Source organism: Peromyscus leucopus, chromosome 2, assembly GCF_004664715.2.
Source record: "Peromyscus leucopus breed LL Stock chromosome 2, UCI_PerLeu_2.1, whole genome shotgun sequence".
Classification (NCBI taxonomy): domain Eukaryota; kingdom Metazoa; phylum Chordata; class Mammalia; order Rodentia; family Cricetidae; genus Peromyscus; species Peromyscus leucopus.
This window is the reverse complement of record NC_051064.1, coordinates 107,745,318-107,762,796: the sequence shown is the minus strand read 5'-3', so window position 1 is coordinate 107,762,796 and position 17,479 is coordinate 107,745,318. Positions and strand designations below refer to the sequence as shown.

The 17,479-nt window shown below is 45.1% G+C and overlaps 1 protein-coding gene across 1 annotated transcript in view; it reads right to left on the bottom strand.

Annotated features, from left to right (window-relative positions):
- Positions 1-5,391, bottom strand: part of C8b (complement C8 beta chain) — a 38,671-nt gene extending 33,280 nt beyond the window's left edge. The window contains exon 1 of the mRNA XM_028887913.2: positions 5,169-5,391. Within this exon, the coding sequence (XP_028743746.1) occupies positions 5,169-5,257 (89 nt within the window). The 5' untranslated portion in view covers positions 5,258-5,391. The remainder of the gene's footprint in view (positions 1-5,168) is intronic.
- Between the last annotated feature and the right edge of the window lie 12,088 nt (positions 5,392-17,479).

The window sequence follows — 17,479 nt, the reverse complement described above, 5'->3', positions numbered from 1 at the left end:
GGGGGGCAACTATTCAAACATCTGAACCTATGGGAGATACTCTTATTCAAACTACCACAACATGAAAAGTGCTTAGGACACATCAGGGACACAGAAGAGGGGCGGGGGCAGTATCAGGTTGAGCCATGCAGGTCAGGAAGCATCTGAGGGGGTGAGTGAAGCAGGGACATGGGGCGGAGGGCAGAGGAGTCACACCTTCAGAGCAGACAAGCCACTCGAGAGCTGAAATATGTCTAAATTGTAAAGCAGGCTACTTGTTGAGTCCCTGGCACACGGCTGGACCAAGTGAATGAATGAACTCATTATTTCAACTGTGGGAGCCTCAGTTTTCCTACTTAGATCATGGTAGAAGTGCTATGATTTTTTTTTTCATCTCTTCCCGTGAGTATGGATATCAGTGTAAGCGCCCTTGTAACTTGTACTTCTTAAGCTAAAGAGGAGGTACAAGGAAAAAAAGAATGAAGATTTATTGAGGGCCTAGGGTGTCAGACCTAAGCATTGTATTAGATGTTTTTATCCCATCCCACAGATGTGCTCGAAGGTAGCTATGGACTGTGGTCACCTGGACAGATGCTGAAATGGCCCAGAGAGACACAATGTGCCTGCTGCAGTGAACCCGGGATGTAGTTGCCCTGGGATCTAAGCCTGTCTGATTCTGTCTCCCCTGGCCCCATGATGTCTGGAAGCAGATCCAACCTGGATCCACTCCAGTCACTTCCCATCACTATCTCGGTAAGTGTTCGCAAGGCCTGTTTCATCCTGGTCTCGAAGATTAAGTCATTAGGAGGAACATCACAAGGCTTCCACTGTCAAACGCACAGGATGTCACTCCAAACAAGGTCATTAACGACACATTTTCACTTGGCAAAAGTCCTAAAAGGAGGATAATATTAACTACTGTGAGCTCCATTTCCATGGCTGCCCCAGAGACTGGCAAAAATCAATTGCCTAGTAAAGTTGGATCTTTAACAAAAGGTCAAAGACTCTACTGGAAACCACAGGTGGGTACTTGAAAGTGGTTACTGAGGCAGGATGCTGCACACCAGCAGGGGCCCTCCGATGGGCTTCTATCTACTAATTTGCTCGGGTTTGACAAAACAATACTGTCTGTGATTTGGCTTCTCCTAAGTATGTATTTGACAGCTCTGCAGGGTACCTTCTTCCTATTTCAACTACAAAGCAGTTACACTGTTTTTTTTTTTCCCAAGTATCACCCCAATTCGGGGCCACAGTGGAGACCAAGTGGATAAGTAACGTGCACAGTTGCTATTAAGAGTCACAATTATTTTCCTCTCCGAGATTTGAGAGCCCGTTAATGGGCAAGATGATGGCTTACAGAGGGAACTTGCAAGAAGTAGTTATAACCACCAGATCTCTCATTTTTACACCCAATTTCCATTACGGAGGTGGCAATATAATGAAATAATCAGCAGAATAAATAGTATGTTTGTAAATTACATCGGGTAAGTGTGGTTCATTAGTGCCACACAACGCAAATCTAGAAGAAAGGCTAGTGTCTAGTCACATCTTCAATTTGAGAATGGCATGGAGCTGCATAAATGGCAGGTTCAACTGAGGCCTCTGCATGTGGCTATGTGCACCTTCCACCCTGAGGAATTTCTATGGAAACAAACCCACTGGCTTGGCTGCTGCTGAGATGCCTCCATATGGGGAGAGGAGATAAGAAAGAGTAATAGAGGGGGTGCATATGGTCAAAGTATATTATGAGCATGTATGAAAGTGCCATAATGAAAGCCGGACATGCAATTAACAGACACGATTGCAAAGCCCAACTCGTCTGTAACATAAAACTGCCTCGAGAAGTACTGAAAATTAATAATCACTTGGAGCCCCACCCCCACGTGGCCCCCTGTCAATCTTTCGCTACACTTGCATGGTCTTTAACTAAATGGCATCTCTAGGAATTGGGCATCTGAGTATCACACCAGCCCCAGTCCTGTTTGTGAGGCCAACAACTGTCACAGGCATGCTGTGTGTCATTCCAGCCTCTTGTGAATGCTTTCACACATGGGTGCTGGGTGCAGCATTACCTTCCTGTGCCTTGCCTTGACCTTGTGCATTGTTGCCCACCATTTTTCAGACGTGGGTGCTTCTGCCCACCCACATCAACCAGATCCACATTGATTCCTGAAGGGACCTAGTGTGCTGCTTTCATCTGGATGTTATCTCCTAGAACATCTCTTGCATGTCATTGATTCCTCTGAGTCACATTCATATCCTAACAACATTTTCCAATTTAAAAAAAATGTTAGTATAAGCAGCCTTTTATACTTCACTGGAAATATGCCCCTTTTGAGGAAGTACAGGCAAGGACATGCCTTTCTTTGGGGTGCACAGAACCTCGTTGCCAGCCTTAGGACACATTGCTCTGGGTCCAGGTCTCCTACTCTCTTTCTCTGATCAAAATAAAGATGGATCCATCAAGCACAGCAGGATTAGGTCAGCAGTAAATTTCCAGCCCTCAGCTTATATGGATGGGCCACATCAATATATTTTGGCTCTCTGTGGAAATGGCCTGACACAACAACTTTCTTGTCACACACAATTTGTTCGGCAGCTGCAACCCTGTATAAACAGCATCTTCCACTTTGCTGGGGCGGGGGTAGTTTCTGGGGGAAAGGTTTCCCATTTCTCTCTGTCATTTGCTGTTGCAGACATGGAATTTAAAACAACATCTCAAAGCAGCAAATGTGTGTCCGACAGAAACATCCTGGGTGTCTAGCAAGTCAGGTGGATTTGGGAAGTGTGTTAATGAGAGGCAAAAAACAGCAAGAATGCTCGAGTTCTGCACACACACACACACACACACACACACACACACACACACACACACTGGATTCAATAGCCTTGAGAGTCACATAGTCTTCGAGCCTCAGTTTCCTTCTCTCTACATCTGTAAGTGGTAGATTGACTGTGAGGGCGAGAGTGGATGCCTGCAACAGTGACAATCAATAGTGATCAATAGGCCGTGTGACAATGGGACCTGAGCAAACGAAATGACAGAGTTTATGATATGAAGGAGCTTGCAACACTTTCTGCTCCTACACAGAGTATTTTTGTTCTGCTTTTTGTGTCTGATACTCAAAGCCACGTTGTGTTCAGGGCTGGCGTGTAGAGATCATGGGTGGAGAGCAGAATATTCAACCAGGAGTCAGGGAAGGGCTGGAGGCTCACTGAGTGGGAGGCCTTGTCTTCCCCCCTCTGGGGATCAGTTTGTCCTTCCCCAGAGTGGGAACAAGGGGACACTCCCCCTCTGCACAGGACACAGCTGTGAGTTTTATAGCCTGCACTTCTCATCTGCTAAAACTCCAGCCCCTACTAAGAGAGAACTTGCCAATAAATACATCCCATTGTGCCACCCCTTCACTCCAAACCTTCTATACCTGAAGGATATGGTTCACGTCCCCAGCTACGTGTTCCTCCTCCTCTTCCTCCTCCTCCTCCTTCCCCTCCTCCTCCTCACAGTTCTTACCTTGGTGTCTACTCAATGAGACTGAAGTGTACCTGGAGCCCTGGGATCAAGCCAGGCTCTCTCACACCTCCAGGTCTTTGTGTATGCACTTACCTATGACTGGTGCACCCTCACCCCTTGCCAGGACTCCTGCTCAGAACTAGTCACTCCCACTCTCTCCCTTGAGTGAGGTTTGTCTCTACACCACCTCACAAGTCTCTGTTTGCTCACATACTGTCATGTTCCACGAGAACACGAGTCTGGGGTCTTGTTCAGCTCTACTTCTGAGAGCTGCTTCTGAGAGGGTCGTATTAGCTCTCTCCTCCAGGCACAACTCACCGGGCACTGCAGGCTTCTCTGGGCCAACAAGTAAATACATGGGAAGCCTTAGCAGCACAGTTAGTTTCTCTGCCAAGCTGAGGGTCATGTTAATTCTAAGGGTGAGAGCTAGAGTACTTGGTGAGTGAGGACTTACAATCCTGATCCCTGGAAAGGTGCTCGACAGAGGCTGACTGGCGTGATGCAGAACTCAGAATAGGAGGCCCATGGAGCACGTGGCGCTGCTCACACTATTGAAAAGATACTATCAGGGAACAGTTGGGGAGTAAAAAAAACTTTTACCTCTCTCTCTTCCCATAGCAGTGCTGGCTGTGGATGTGTTCTGTATGCTGTGAATGTGTTGCTCTGATCAGTTGACAAATAGAATGCCGATTGCCCAGTAGCCAGGCAGGAAGTATAGGTGGGACAAGCAGAGAAGAGAATTTGAGGAACAGTAAGCCTGAGTCAGGAGATCCTGCCAGCTGCTGCGATGATAAGCAAGTGAGATGTAAAAGTACTGGTAAGCCACAAGCCACGTGGCAACTTATAGATTAATAGAAATGGGTTAATTTAAGATGTAGGAGCTAGCTAGCAAGAAGCCTGATCCATTAGGCCAAACAGTTTAAATAATATAAGCATCTGTGTGTTCATTTGGATCTGAGTGGCTGCGGGTCCGGGAGGGACTGGAGATAACCCCAGCAACAAGTGCTCATGAACACTTGGGTACCTGAGCACTTCCACATCTCGTGGTGGGAACTGCTCAGGCACAAGGAGGGTCATCAGGTTGTCAAGGTTCTGGTACATCTTTCTCTGGAACCCAAGTTTGAGCGCCAACTAAGATTACCTTCTTTAGCTCTTTCCCATCCTATTAATGGAATTTTGGATGAAATAAATTAGTTATTAAGTTCCTAGGAGCAAACATCTGTGAGAGAGGAGAGAGGGAAAGAGAGGAAGAAAGAGTTTGAGAGATCCACTCACTCTAGATACATTGTGCTGCTGGGTGGGTAGAGCAAGACATTGCCATTTATTAGAATCATTCATGTGAACTGGTTCATTTTTCATATATAATAAACCTTCTTTTGCATAGAGAGCCAGACCAAAGCTTCACATAGAATATAAAACATGTATCCTATTCTTCTCAGCATGGCAAAATTCATTTAAACATGTCAGTTCTTTAACAGGCACTTTTGTTGAAGCCAGCCACTTGGGTCCACGATAATTCAGAGGGAGTTGTTGATTTTATTTTATCAGACACATGCAAATTGCTTCAAGAGATGTTCCTCTGCCCACAGGCTTGTGGCAGAGCTGGTCAGCATTGTGTGGTTTTACGCTCTCTGCCATATAACTGATCAGGGAATCATTTGTACCCATCACTTACCTGGCACCAGAGAATTGGAGACATCCCAGGGCAGCACAGAGAAGACATGACTTTGCCAGTGCCCTCCAATGACGGGCCCCTGTCTTCATGTCTGTGTGACAGGAGCTCCGGTCAGGTCCCCGAAGGTCTGAAAAGCCTACTCACTATTGCTACTTTCAGTTCTGTCCCCACAGAGCAAACAGCTCAGCAAAGCAAACAGAAGCCGCTGCCTGGGACCTCAGCTGACTTTGCACACCAGAAATGTGCTCACTTGTGACACTGCAAACCAATGACAGTGAGAAAAACTGACTCCATGCAAGATGCCTTACCTGAGTACCTCAGGAAGCACATACCTCAGCCTCCCCAAATGGTGAGGGCTAGATAAATTGTTATAGGGAAAGTGGTGTGTACCGGGACATGGTGGGTACTCAGACACATGTCCTGTCCTCAACAAGCTGAGTGCAGCATCTGAAGTCCAATGGGACTGGGTCTGAGTGCCAGATGTGTAGCAACTCCAAGCAGGGCTCCAGAGCTCAGCCACCAGAGTTTGAATTCTTTCTATATAAATTCCACCTGAGTTCAAATTCTTTCCATATGATTCTCTGCTGTGTCACCAGAATAGATCCTACCCTCTATAAAACAGATAACAATAGTGCCCATCTCCCAGTGCTGTGCTCAGTCAGTGGGAGAGTGACAGGAGAAACATTATAAACATGCATGAAAATGTTACAATGAAACCCATTATTATGATGATGATTATATGCTAATAAAACATGAGTAAATCTAAATATTCAGAATGCATTGAGCAATGCCAGGCAGGTATCATGTATTCTCCATATGCACCTGATATTCTCTGTTTCCTCTTGATAAAATGCCTCAGAACCAGAAGAATCAGATGAGATATTAAATGTGCAAATGTCATGCAAAGAGGTATTGTAAAAATTATAATTTTAAGAAAATACTCTAATCTGTATTGCTGCTGCGACATGGCTTCTATAGGGTCTTATTTATGGGGTACTCAGCTCTAACCTTGTCGGGAAGTAAAGTTTAGCAGATGATTGATTCAGGAAAATTCAACATTTGTCTCTAATATTTGCTGGAGACTGTTGAGAGCCACGGTTGATACACCTGAGTGGCTACCAGACTTTTCACCTACCACTTCCCTCATTTGCCAGGTTATGGAAACCCCAATTCCTTCTCCAGGGCTGAATCCAGCCAAGGCAGGTATCACTCACAACCATCAGTATACTGTTGGAGCCTAGGAAGACAGGCCCCCTCTCTCACAGCTTTTTGTTGCTCTAGATGGCTCCCAGGTTCATCTGCCACCCTCCCCATTCAGTCGACTTAAAGGAAAAGACCAGAGAGACATGTCCTAGAAATAGCACAATCTACTCAGCCACTCACCTCAAAACCTCTAGAAATGCTTCTCAGGGGCTAGTGTGAGAGTACTTGTGCAAACAGAAAGACTAAGCTCAGATCGTTAGTACCCATGTTTGAAGGGGGAAAAAACCCACCCACCCACCCACCTACCCAAACAAACAAACAAGCAAAACTACTAGGTATGGTCACAAGCACCTGTCCAGGATCAGGAGACCCTGTCTTGAAGGAGTAAGATAGAGAATGACAGAGGACAACATCCAATGTCCTCCTATGACCTCTGTACACATATGGTTGTACACACACAACACACGAAGGAAGAAAGGAAGGAAGGGAGGGAGGAAGGGAGGGAGGGAGGGAGGAAAAGAAGCACCCGCCAGGCTGCCCATGACCAGATGTGAGGTGAGTTTTTATATATTTCAGTTTTGATTCCAACCTGGAGACAGTGGTAAAGATCTCAGCACTGGGCAGCAGGGTGTGTGTGTGTGTGTGTGTGTGAAGGTGCACTGTGCAATGCTTAGGCAAGACGCAAACACTGAAGCTTAGAGAAGCGCCTTCCCGATCCTCAAGAATCAATGAACTAAAATCAAATCACAAATTATCTTCATCAAATGGTGTCAATGAACCTACAACTCTTTAAAGGGTAGATGCTGGGTGAGTTGCAAATGTAGTGAGGAACCTCGGTGAAGATAGGTGACGTGTAACACAAGGGTGAGATAGAAAAAACATTTGGTGTTCTTTGCTGTTACCTATTTCTCCAAAACTGTCTTATTGATAAAATAGAGACCATTCATTGACATCCATTCCATAGGTTGTCTCCAGGTTTGAATGACCTAACTTCCGAATGTAAGTTGGGGTGCTCTCCCAGGCTACCACCTCTCTGTGTCTACTGGAGTAACTGGGCTGGGGTTGGGCATGCAGAAAAGGGGTGGAGGGACATCTAGGGAAGATAGTGGTCCCTCACATGCTCTACAGTAGACTAATCTGTTCATATTACAGTCACCATAAAACCAAGCACAAGGCATTGTCATGCCGACATCCCCAAGGATGCAGTTGGTCTGAACTTTGACACATTGATTGCTGCAGTTAATCATTGGCAAGCAGGCAGAAAATTGAGTTCCAAGAACTATCCCTGTTCCCATCCATGTGTGTATTAGTTTGCTTTCTATTGTCATGATAGAGAAACTACTAGCCAAAGCAGGAGTGGGTTTATTTAGCTTACTCAACCCAATCACAGTCCATCATGAAGGAAACTCAGAGCAGGAACTCAACAAAGGAATCCAGGGGCAGGGACAGAAGCAGAGAGCATGGAGGCATGCTGCTTACTGACTTGTCTCCATGGCTTGCTTAGCTTGTTTTTTCATACAACCCAGGCCTACCTGCCCAGTAGTGGCATCATACACAGTGGGCTGGAATCTCCAACATCTAACATTAATCAAGAAAATATTGCATGGGTCAATCTGATGGTCACATTTTTTCAAACAAACAAACACCAAAATATGAAAAACAAAAACTAACGAGCACAACCCATGTAAGAGGAATCAAATTCTTTTTTTTTTTCAATAATTGAGTAAAACTAAAATTTATTATAAGCCACAGTCGTCCTAGGGACCTCCATGCTATATATATAGCCTCTATGGTTCTATGGGTTGTGGTCTGATTGTTCTTTATTTTATATCTAGAATCCACCTATGAGTGAGTACATACCATGACTGTCTTTCTGGGTTTGGGTTACCTCACTCAGGATAATTTTTTCTAGTTCCATCCATTTGCCTGCAAATTTCATGCTTTCATTGTTTTTCTCTGCTGAGTAGTACTCCATTGTGTATATGTACCACATTTTTTTCATCCATTCTTCTGTTGATGGGCATCTAGGTTGTTTACAGGTTCTGGCTATTACAAATAGTGCTGCTATGAACATAGCTGAGCATGTATCTTTATGGTATGAATCAGCATTCCTTGGGTATAAGAGTGGGATGACTGGGTCTTGAGGTAGTTCGATTCCTAATTTTCTGAGAAACCGCCATACTGATTTCCACAGTGGTTGTACAAGTTTACATTCCCACCAACAGTGGAGGAGTGTTCCCTTTGCTCCACATCCTCTCCAACATTGGTTGTCATTGGTGTTTTTGATCATAGCCATTCTAACAGGTGTAAGGTGGTATCTCAGAGTCGTTTTGATTTGCATTGAGGAATCAAATTCTTATACAGTAAGGGTCTCATTTTGACCAACTCACTGCCAATCATCCATGCAGGAACCTAAAAGTCAAAGTTACATGAATGAATCATGGGTTCTCACCTCTATGCTTGCCCAGAATAAATGCCTCAGGGGGTTAAATACCACTCATTGTTTTATACCAATGTCAGATCCTTTGGTCCCTAAAAGATCTCATAGCACCCTCCAGGGTTCTCCATGCTGCTCACCTGAGGTCATGTGGGATGATGGTAGCCTGCAATTGCAGAGATAATAACACACATTTCCATGGCCAGGTTTTTAGCAGTGTCATAGTCTTCCCATTCATCATCCTGTTTGAAATCAACAGTAAACCAACAAAGCAAAGATTGCCCCTGTGCCTGTTGGTTGGGGATCTACAGCTACTTCCACAGCTGGCTGGCAGCCAACCCATTGCTGGATATAAAATTTTTTTCTGACCTCTAGAGTGCCTTTTCACGTTCAAGGGCTCTGTCCTGCTCTTAGAGAGTGCCAGCATTGCTTCAGGTCTGCTGAAAAGATGAAAAGATAATACCTCATCAGCCCTCTGGTCTAGCTGCTGTCCTAGGGGCCATAGCTCTTATTGCTGATCACAGGGGAGCTTTAAAATGAGTCATGTGTTTCTAAGCCTTTAAACTCTATGTAGAAATTCATCACTATATGAATCCACTTGCCGGCCTCTGCTGATGGAATTTTGTAGCCTATACCTAGGTCCATGGCCAACGCTAAGTTTCACAGTTTTACCACAATGGCACTGTGCTCTTGGAACACTCTTTCAATGCACAACAAAGGCTCTTCATGTAGCCTAAAAGAGGTTTAGGCAAAGCTGGCAATTCTGTCTGTCCAATCAGCTGCTGGGTGTGTGTTTTAGCTTGTTTTCTATTGCTCTGGTATTGACCATGATCGAAGGAACTTGGTGAGGAAAGGGTTTATTTGTCCATGTTACCAAAACAGAAACAATGAACAGGAGGAAGTTAGCTGGTCTTGTGGTTTCAAAATGTTCCACGTGCTTGGGCAGAAGAACATCCTGGTGGCAGAAGCATGGACAAAAGATTCTTCTTTCTTGAAAGTCAAGAAAAGATCATACAGCTTATAGGAAGAGGTAGAACAAGACAAAGCCCCTTAAGAAGACCCCCTAGAGACCTACTTTATCCAACTAGACTCCAAGCCCCACCTGCCACTAATGCCATCCCGCCATGAACCCAACAAATCAGTAATATGTTCATTGCCATTGCATGGGTGCCCTCATTATCTAACCATCGCTAGAGAGGCCTTCCCTCACACACTCAGGAGCCTGCCTTACTAAACTCCCAGGGAGTCCTTAAGCCAATCAAGGTTAATCACAGCAGCTTACTTATCAGTTTCTGTCCTGACCAAATCTCTTAAAGCCCTTGATACTTACTTTAGTTGCAAATGCAGGCTTCTTGAAATAATGCTGCCCTGGTCATTTATTGAGCATCTACTAGACAATGGGTACAGTGCTAAGCCAGCAGGTCAAGATGCAATAGCCAGTCCCCATGAGAGCTGACAGCCTCCCAAGGAAGCTGCACTGTGACAGAGGTCTGCCTGGTGCAGGCTGGGCACATGCCTGTCTGTGTGCATGGTTAGGGGGAATGTATTCCCCAAAGGCAGCTGGTCTTAAGATTCAAGGAGAAGTCAGAGAACCAACAGCAGGGCATGTAGCCCTGTAGGGACAGTGGGTATCAGGGTAGAGATAGCAATGTGTCACTACCTAGGGGATCAGCATGACTAGCAGTAGAAAGGAATGAAAATGGGAAGGCTGGCTGGGATCACACTATCAGGGCCTCATGGGTAGTGCTGCTGACATGGACTTGATTCTAAGCGCTTGGAGAGCCTCTGAGCATCCAGGGCCGGGGGAAGGGGCAGCTTGCTTTGTGATGGAGAGTCTTTCTGCTGCAGTGCAGAGAATGGATTATGGAAAGGCACTGAAGCAGAGAGCCCCGAGGCGCTGCCGAGATAGGAGCAGAGCAAAGCACTGAGTCAGGCTCGGAGAGAGGCCAACGCCACGCTGTCTGTGAGTGGCTTTGGATACTGCACAGCTCTGCACAAAGGCAGGATTGCTGTGAGATAGCGGCTCTCTCCAGGAAAGCATATTAACTTCCACGGCTGAGAGTGGCAGCTACTCAGAGCAGCATTGTTCCGGGCAGTACATCTCTGCTCCTTCCCCACGTACACACCTGTGGGCAGCAGCAGAGTCCCCCTGCCATGGAGCTCCTTACCTTCCAGGGCCACTGTTGTGGGTCCTTCTTGTGGCTCCAGGGTCTCAGTCAGTATCTTCAAATCCCTGATTTCTATAGATTGCCTGAAGGATTTTCCTTGAGGTCCAGGGCACCTGCTTTAAGAGGGCCCTTAGCAGATGGCTGGCTGTGCTAACTATATCCCTCAAGGCAGTTGTGCATAATGCAAATCTTTGTGCATGGTATGCATATTATCATCACCAAGGCTTAAAATTGGTCCTGGAAGAAGCATGGTGGGTTGAGTGGGCAGGAAGCTCCCTGGAGGACACTCTGGGGAAAATAAGATCCAAATGAGAAAGAAGGAAGAAAATAAGAGTAAAAATAATCATAGCCCTGGTATTATGGGAGGGTCTCATCCCTTTGTGGCCAAGAGAATAGCTGTTGATGGAGACCACACGCCCTTCTGGTCAGGCTCCACTGTTTCTCAGCTCCCATTACTGTTCATTATGTGTGGCCTTGGGTCTAAAATCTGTTCAGTGAACTAGAGAGAGAAGTGATGTATGCCACTCCATTTCTATTTTTCTTTATTATCATTTAACATTTTTTATTTGATAATTTCATAGTTATATACAATGCATTCTGATCAAATTCATCTTCTCCAGCTCTCAGACACTCTCAACATGCCCCTCTTCCTACCTCATCTGTCTATCTATATCTATCTATCTATCTATCTATCTATCTATCTATCTATCTATCTATCTATCTATCTATCTCTATTTCTCTCTATATCTATCTATATATCTATATTTATATTGGACCCCACTGTGTCCAGTTAGTGCTGCTTATATGCGCATGGGTGTGGGGTCATCCATGGGGGCATGTACAACATACCAGTGGCCACATCCCCAAGGAAATAACTATCCCCTCCCCTAGCTGCTCTCAATTACCGAATGCTCCACAGCTAGAGGTCGGGCTTCCCATGTTCTTCCCCACATAGAAACCAATCTCAAGCCAATGGGGACACTTGAGAAAGATCTCCCATGCTGACTGGCTTTCCTAGTGCCAGAAGGGACTGTGGAGATACTGAGGAGGAAAGATCTGCGTCTTACCTTATGCTCCGCTCTGTAGCTACAATACTGACCTGCCATGCAAGGTGTACAATAGTGATGCCACTTTAAGAGATGTACATAGGACATGCATGATCTCACAGACTCTCTTCTCTCCTTCCCATTGGTGTGGACAACTGGTATGAACTGGGAAGCTGATGCAGAAGAGGGTACCTGGCAACTTAGATCTCAGTGTAACTGCATAGAGCAGAGTCGTTCCCACTCTCTGCTGACAGGTGGTTCTTGAGTAAGAAGAGTCTGCCATGGTTCTGAGCTACAGAGATGCCAGTGATGTTCTGCTCTATTGGCTAGAATCACCTAAACTAATACTGTATCCCTCCTGTAATTCTCCTCCCTCACCCCAGAGCATGGCACACATTCATTGGAAAAGTCTTGGTTGAGAAACAGCCATCTCAGTGTTGTGACAGCTCTGGAGGGGCACAGAGGTGACATCTATTTAGTAAGAGAGATTCTCTGCCACCCTGGGGTTCTGTGTGTCCTGTGTTCACAGAGAGGGGGACCGTGTGTCCTCTCTTTGTATTATTTCCTCATGTGGAGAATGGACAGGCAGTTCTGTGTAGATGTATACAGGTTTCTTCTAGTGTGTGTTAGGTCCACTAAGTCCAAAAGGGCCATTCTCCCTGACAAACATAGAGAGCAAGTACCATGGCTTAGACAGGGCTTCAGTGTGTCCCCCGCAGTGGTATGTGTGCTGGGATTCTGGTCACTAACATGTCAGTGGTGGTGGTGGTGTGTGTGTGGGGGGGTGGGTAGAGTTTGTGAAGTAGGGCTTGTAGGAGGTCATGAGGGAATTGAACTGTTCTTGGAAGGCACTGATGTGGCTCTCAAAGACTTGATTGCATATTTATTTATTTATAATTTTGGGGTTTTTTTTGGAGAATGGGTTATAAAGTCAGGCAACTTTCATGTTCTTGGTCTCTTTTATATGTCATAATTCTTTGAACCTTTAGTCACTAGAATTGTAAGCCAAATAAACCTCTTTGTTTTATAGATTACCCAGCCTACAGCATTTTGCTATAGCAATATAAAGGAAGGTAATTAACAGAGACTGGTAATATATATATATATATATATATATATATATATATATATATATATATATATATAAAGGAAGGTAATTAACAACACTGAGTGTAAGCCACATAGATGAAGAAAAAGCAGGAAGCACACCAAGAACTCGTGATTAGCACTGCTGCCGCCGCCGCCGCCGCCGCCGCCGCCGCCGCCGCCGCCGCCGTGAGCAATGTGATAGCCATGTTTAAGTAAGGGACCAACAGTGAGTTACAAGGTGGGGGATTGGCCAGAGTGTGGACAGGATTGCTGGCTTTGCTGCTTTGGCCCAGCATTCAGGGAATGCTTGCCAAACACAATGGGGTGAAGCAAGTTCTCAAGTTAGATACGGCTTATCGCCGAGAGTGGGCATCGTGCTCAGCTCCTAATCGTTGCCATACTGCTGTCCAGAAAGGACTTAACGGTATGTACGAAGAGAAGTGGTCAAGAAGCAAAGCTAGAACAGGACAGGTGGGTCACGCTGGTGATAAAGAAGCACACTGTGGGTAGAGTCCCCGATGAGGAAACGTCAACCTTAGCCACAGAGCAGTACTGACTATCTCCATGACTCCTAAGTGACAGACGGCTTCATATGCTGGATGGTTCACAAGCCACAGTGTAGTTCTTGAGTTCTCTCTAGGACAAAGTGTCAAGGGCTGGAGGCACAGCACACCATGTCTTTTACCAAGCACTTTTTGTGGGTCCTCCAAATTTGAATCTCTTATTAGCCCCCTCCATGATGATCATGAACATCATCAGCATAGGCTTGAGTGCAGTCAAGGAAGACAGATTTCTTCTGTGTGTTTAAAAATATGTGTAAGCACAGGGTGAGTGAGATGGCTGTGCAATCATGGTAATCCCAGTTCAAGGTTTGGAAATCATGTAAGTGCAAGGAGAGAACTGACTTCACATTGTTTTCTGGCCTCTGGCATGTGTGTCCATACACACACATGCACACACACACTAATAATAGTAATTAATAATAATAATAATAAATAACACATGAGTATAGGAAACTGAATTTAATAACAATAAAAATATTCAGAGTACTCATTTTCTACTTCAAATATTTCCAGGAAGGCTCACACGTGTGAGGAGGGAAAATGGGATAGTAGCTGGCAAAGTGCCACAGAACTAATTACCTAGGGGACTTTAAACAACTGGATGGATTATGTATTTGCATTGATTTTGTGGATTAGCTGCAGCAAATGGTGAAATTTAATCCACTTTGTTCGTCTGCTCATTCACTCATTACAGGACCAAGTTCAAACTCCTTAGCCCAGCAAATGAACAATTTTTCAATCTGCGTGCTTCCAATGCTCTCAAATTCATACAAACCTAAACTTTCCATCGATTCACTTATACATTCAAAACTAATTATTTTTCAATGTTTGCTGCACACTGGACCAAGCTCTATGCTAAGGTGGAGGGTGCATCAGTAACTATCATGCCTAGCTCACTGCACTCACAAAGTCTTCATTTTTGGAGAGAAAATAAATCAAAATCATCGCAAATATCTATAATGATGAATTAGTAACTGTAAATCGATTCCTGGGTTGGGGGCTAGGGTCGAGAACTATGAATACCCTCTGTACTTGTGAAGCCTTGAGCAGAGAAGCAAAGAGGTCAAAGGGTCAAGCCTTATACTGCAGTCATGGATGTGCAGGGCTTCTGTTGTCTGGTACTGTCAGAAGAAATTACCCTACAACAGAAAGGTTTACTAATCCACATTATCACTATTACCACAATTCTGTAGGTCAAGAATTCAGGCTGATCACCACAGAAATGGTCACTCATTCTGTGCGATGGTGTGGGCTGGAATATCACAAATGGTTCTCAACTCACAGGGCTCTTGGTTTGGATGCTTGATGATTAAGGGCTGCCTATGGTAGCTCAAAGGGATTCTGGGTTCTCCCAAGGGCTTTTCCTTGCCAAGGAGCCATCCCACCCCATAGGCCACTGCATGTTCTCTGTCTGCTAGGGAAGCTGGGCATCTTACATGCAAGCACAGGCCTCCCAGGAGCATAAAAGCAGAAGTTGCTGCATCTTGATGTACTCACTTGGACTGACTTTTTCATCTATCACACCCCATTTGTTGAAGTGGGTCACAGGGTAAGCCCAGACACAGTCTGTGAGAGGGAAACACTGGGATATATATATATATATATATATATATATATATATATATATATATATATATATATATAGTGGGAAGCCATTCCAGCTTTGATCTGGAAGTTCCAACCCCCACTGAGGCTTCGGCAACTGTCACACCTACAAGGTGGGCCAAGGGAGATGCAGAGAGACCCGAGATCTGGATGGGTCAGCGCTCTCTCTGTGCCGGGACCCTGGACGGTGGAGGTTGACCGAGCAGAGCTCCAGAGAACACCACTGGACTGTGATACACCTTCCCCAGACCCCGTCACCTACCAATCCCTTCATTTGTAAGTTACCCACTAAACAAATCTTCCTTTTAACTACGTGGAGTGGCCATAATAATTTCACCAATATGTAACCTATCCCTTCACTTGTAAGTTACCCCACAAAATAAACCTCCCTTTTAACTACATGGAGTGGCCTTAGTAATTTCACCAATAGGTGAATACACACGTGTGGCTCATTTTGGGAGCCATCTTTGAAGATCAGGTACAGCCCAGGAAATTACAGTGCTGTGCGGGGAATTTTTTATTTCCTTCAAATACAAGCCAAGGGGTTGGAGAGGCGGCTCAGTGGGTAAGAGGCGTGCAGCACAAACACAAGGACTTGGGTTTGGATTCTGAACTGCCATGTGACAGCTGAGCATGGCAGTGCATGCCTGTAACCTCAGCATTGTGGGGGTGGGGGCACAAGATAGGCAGTTTCATGGGGCTCGTTGGCCTGCCAGCCTAACTGAAATAGTTAGCTTCCGGTGGAAGCCAGGGGATAACTTGGGGGAGCTGGTTCCCTCCTTTTGATCACGTGATCCTGGAAATCTAAACCAGGTTGTTAGGCTAGGCAGCTAAAAGCTTGACCTACTGAACCATCTTGCTGCCCCCTGGCATACTTTGTGCTGGTTGCTGTTATTAAAACTCAGTAGCAAGAACTTTAGTAAAGGATTTGAAAAACGTGCCGTTTGCTCTGAAATTCAACATGTTTAAGCTTGAGTTAAAAAAAAATGGCAGGCAAGTTTGTTAAAGAGATTAATTCCATTAAAAGCAAATCAAGTACATTGTAACAACAGGAAAGGTAGGAATTGGAAATTAAACAGGAATTGGCTGAACTCTACCCATCACAGGCTCAATGGCAGAAAAGTTTTATGTCAGTTGAAAGACTTTGCATTGAAAATAGAGCTTAAGGGCACCCAGCATGCACAAGGCCAGCTAGGGAAGCATGTTCTCCTGTTTAGTTGCCCACTTAAGGACTGCTGCAGTGATGGTCTTGAGGGATGCTGATGCTGCCCAACTTGGTAGCAGTTCTTGGCATCATCTTTGTGATGCTGTTTTTATATGGATGCAGAAAACAAGAACTAGGGAGTCAGGGATGCTTCTACCCAAATGTCAAGGGCCAGGGAAACCAGGCAAATGTGGCAGGGCCAGAGTCCCTCAGAGAGTGATGCTCTGAGGGTGAAATTTAGTTTGAAATGAAGACCCTGGGATATCAGAGATGCCAGGACCATGGAAGGCCTACTGAGGAAAGCCACAGACAGTGAGTGGGGTTAGCAGAGAAAAGAGGCCATGTAGCAGAAAAAAAAAAAAAAAGGAGCAGTAAAGCCATGGGAGCAGGGCCCTGCAAGACTTGCTAGACCACATGCCTCAGATGGGGGCGGGTGTAGAGTCACAGCATTGAATGTTTTCCTGCTGGGCTTTGGGTTCATCTCTTTTTTAATATCCTTATTCTTTCTGGAAAAGTTTGCCTTGTGCCTTAGAGGAAATACTGAACTTAAACCCTTGAACAATTTTGGAACTCTCTCGACTTCAAAGACTATTGGAGATTGAATAAATAAATTTCATGTTATGATATGGTCACTATCATTCAGGATCAGAGGTGAAAAGTTATGGTTTCAATATGAACTGTACTTCCCAGGGTCTTAATTCGAATGCTTGGTCCTCACTTGGTGGTACTGTTTGGGAAAGTTCTGTTTCCTGTAAGTGGTAGAAACCAGTTGGGAGAAAACAGGTCATTGGGTGAATGCCTTTGGTGGCTGTACTTGGTCAATGGTCCTTTGTTTATTCTGTTCCAGTTGGTCCTGAAGACAAAAAGCCCCCTTCTCCACATTCCCCTGTCATGGTTTTCTGCTCAAGTGTGTGGCGGGTACTAACCATGTGCTGAACCTCTGAGGCTGTGATCCAAAATAAAGCCTTTTCCCCTTAGAGTGTTTGGTCACAATAA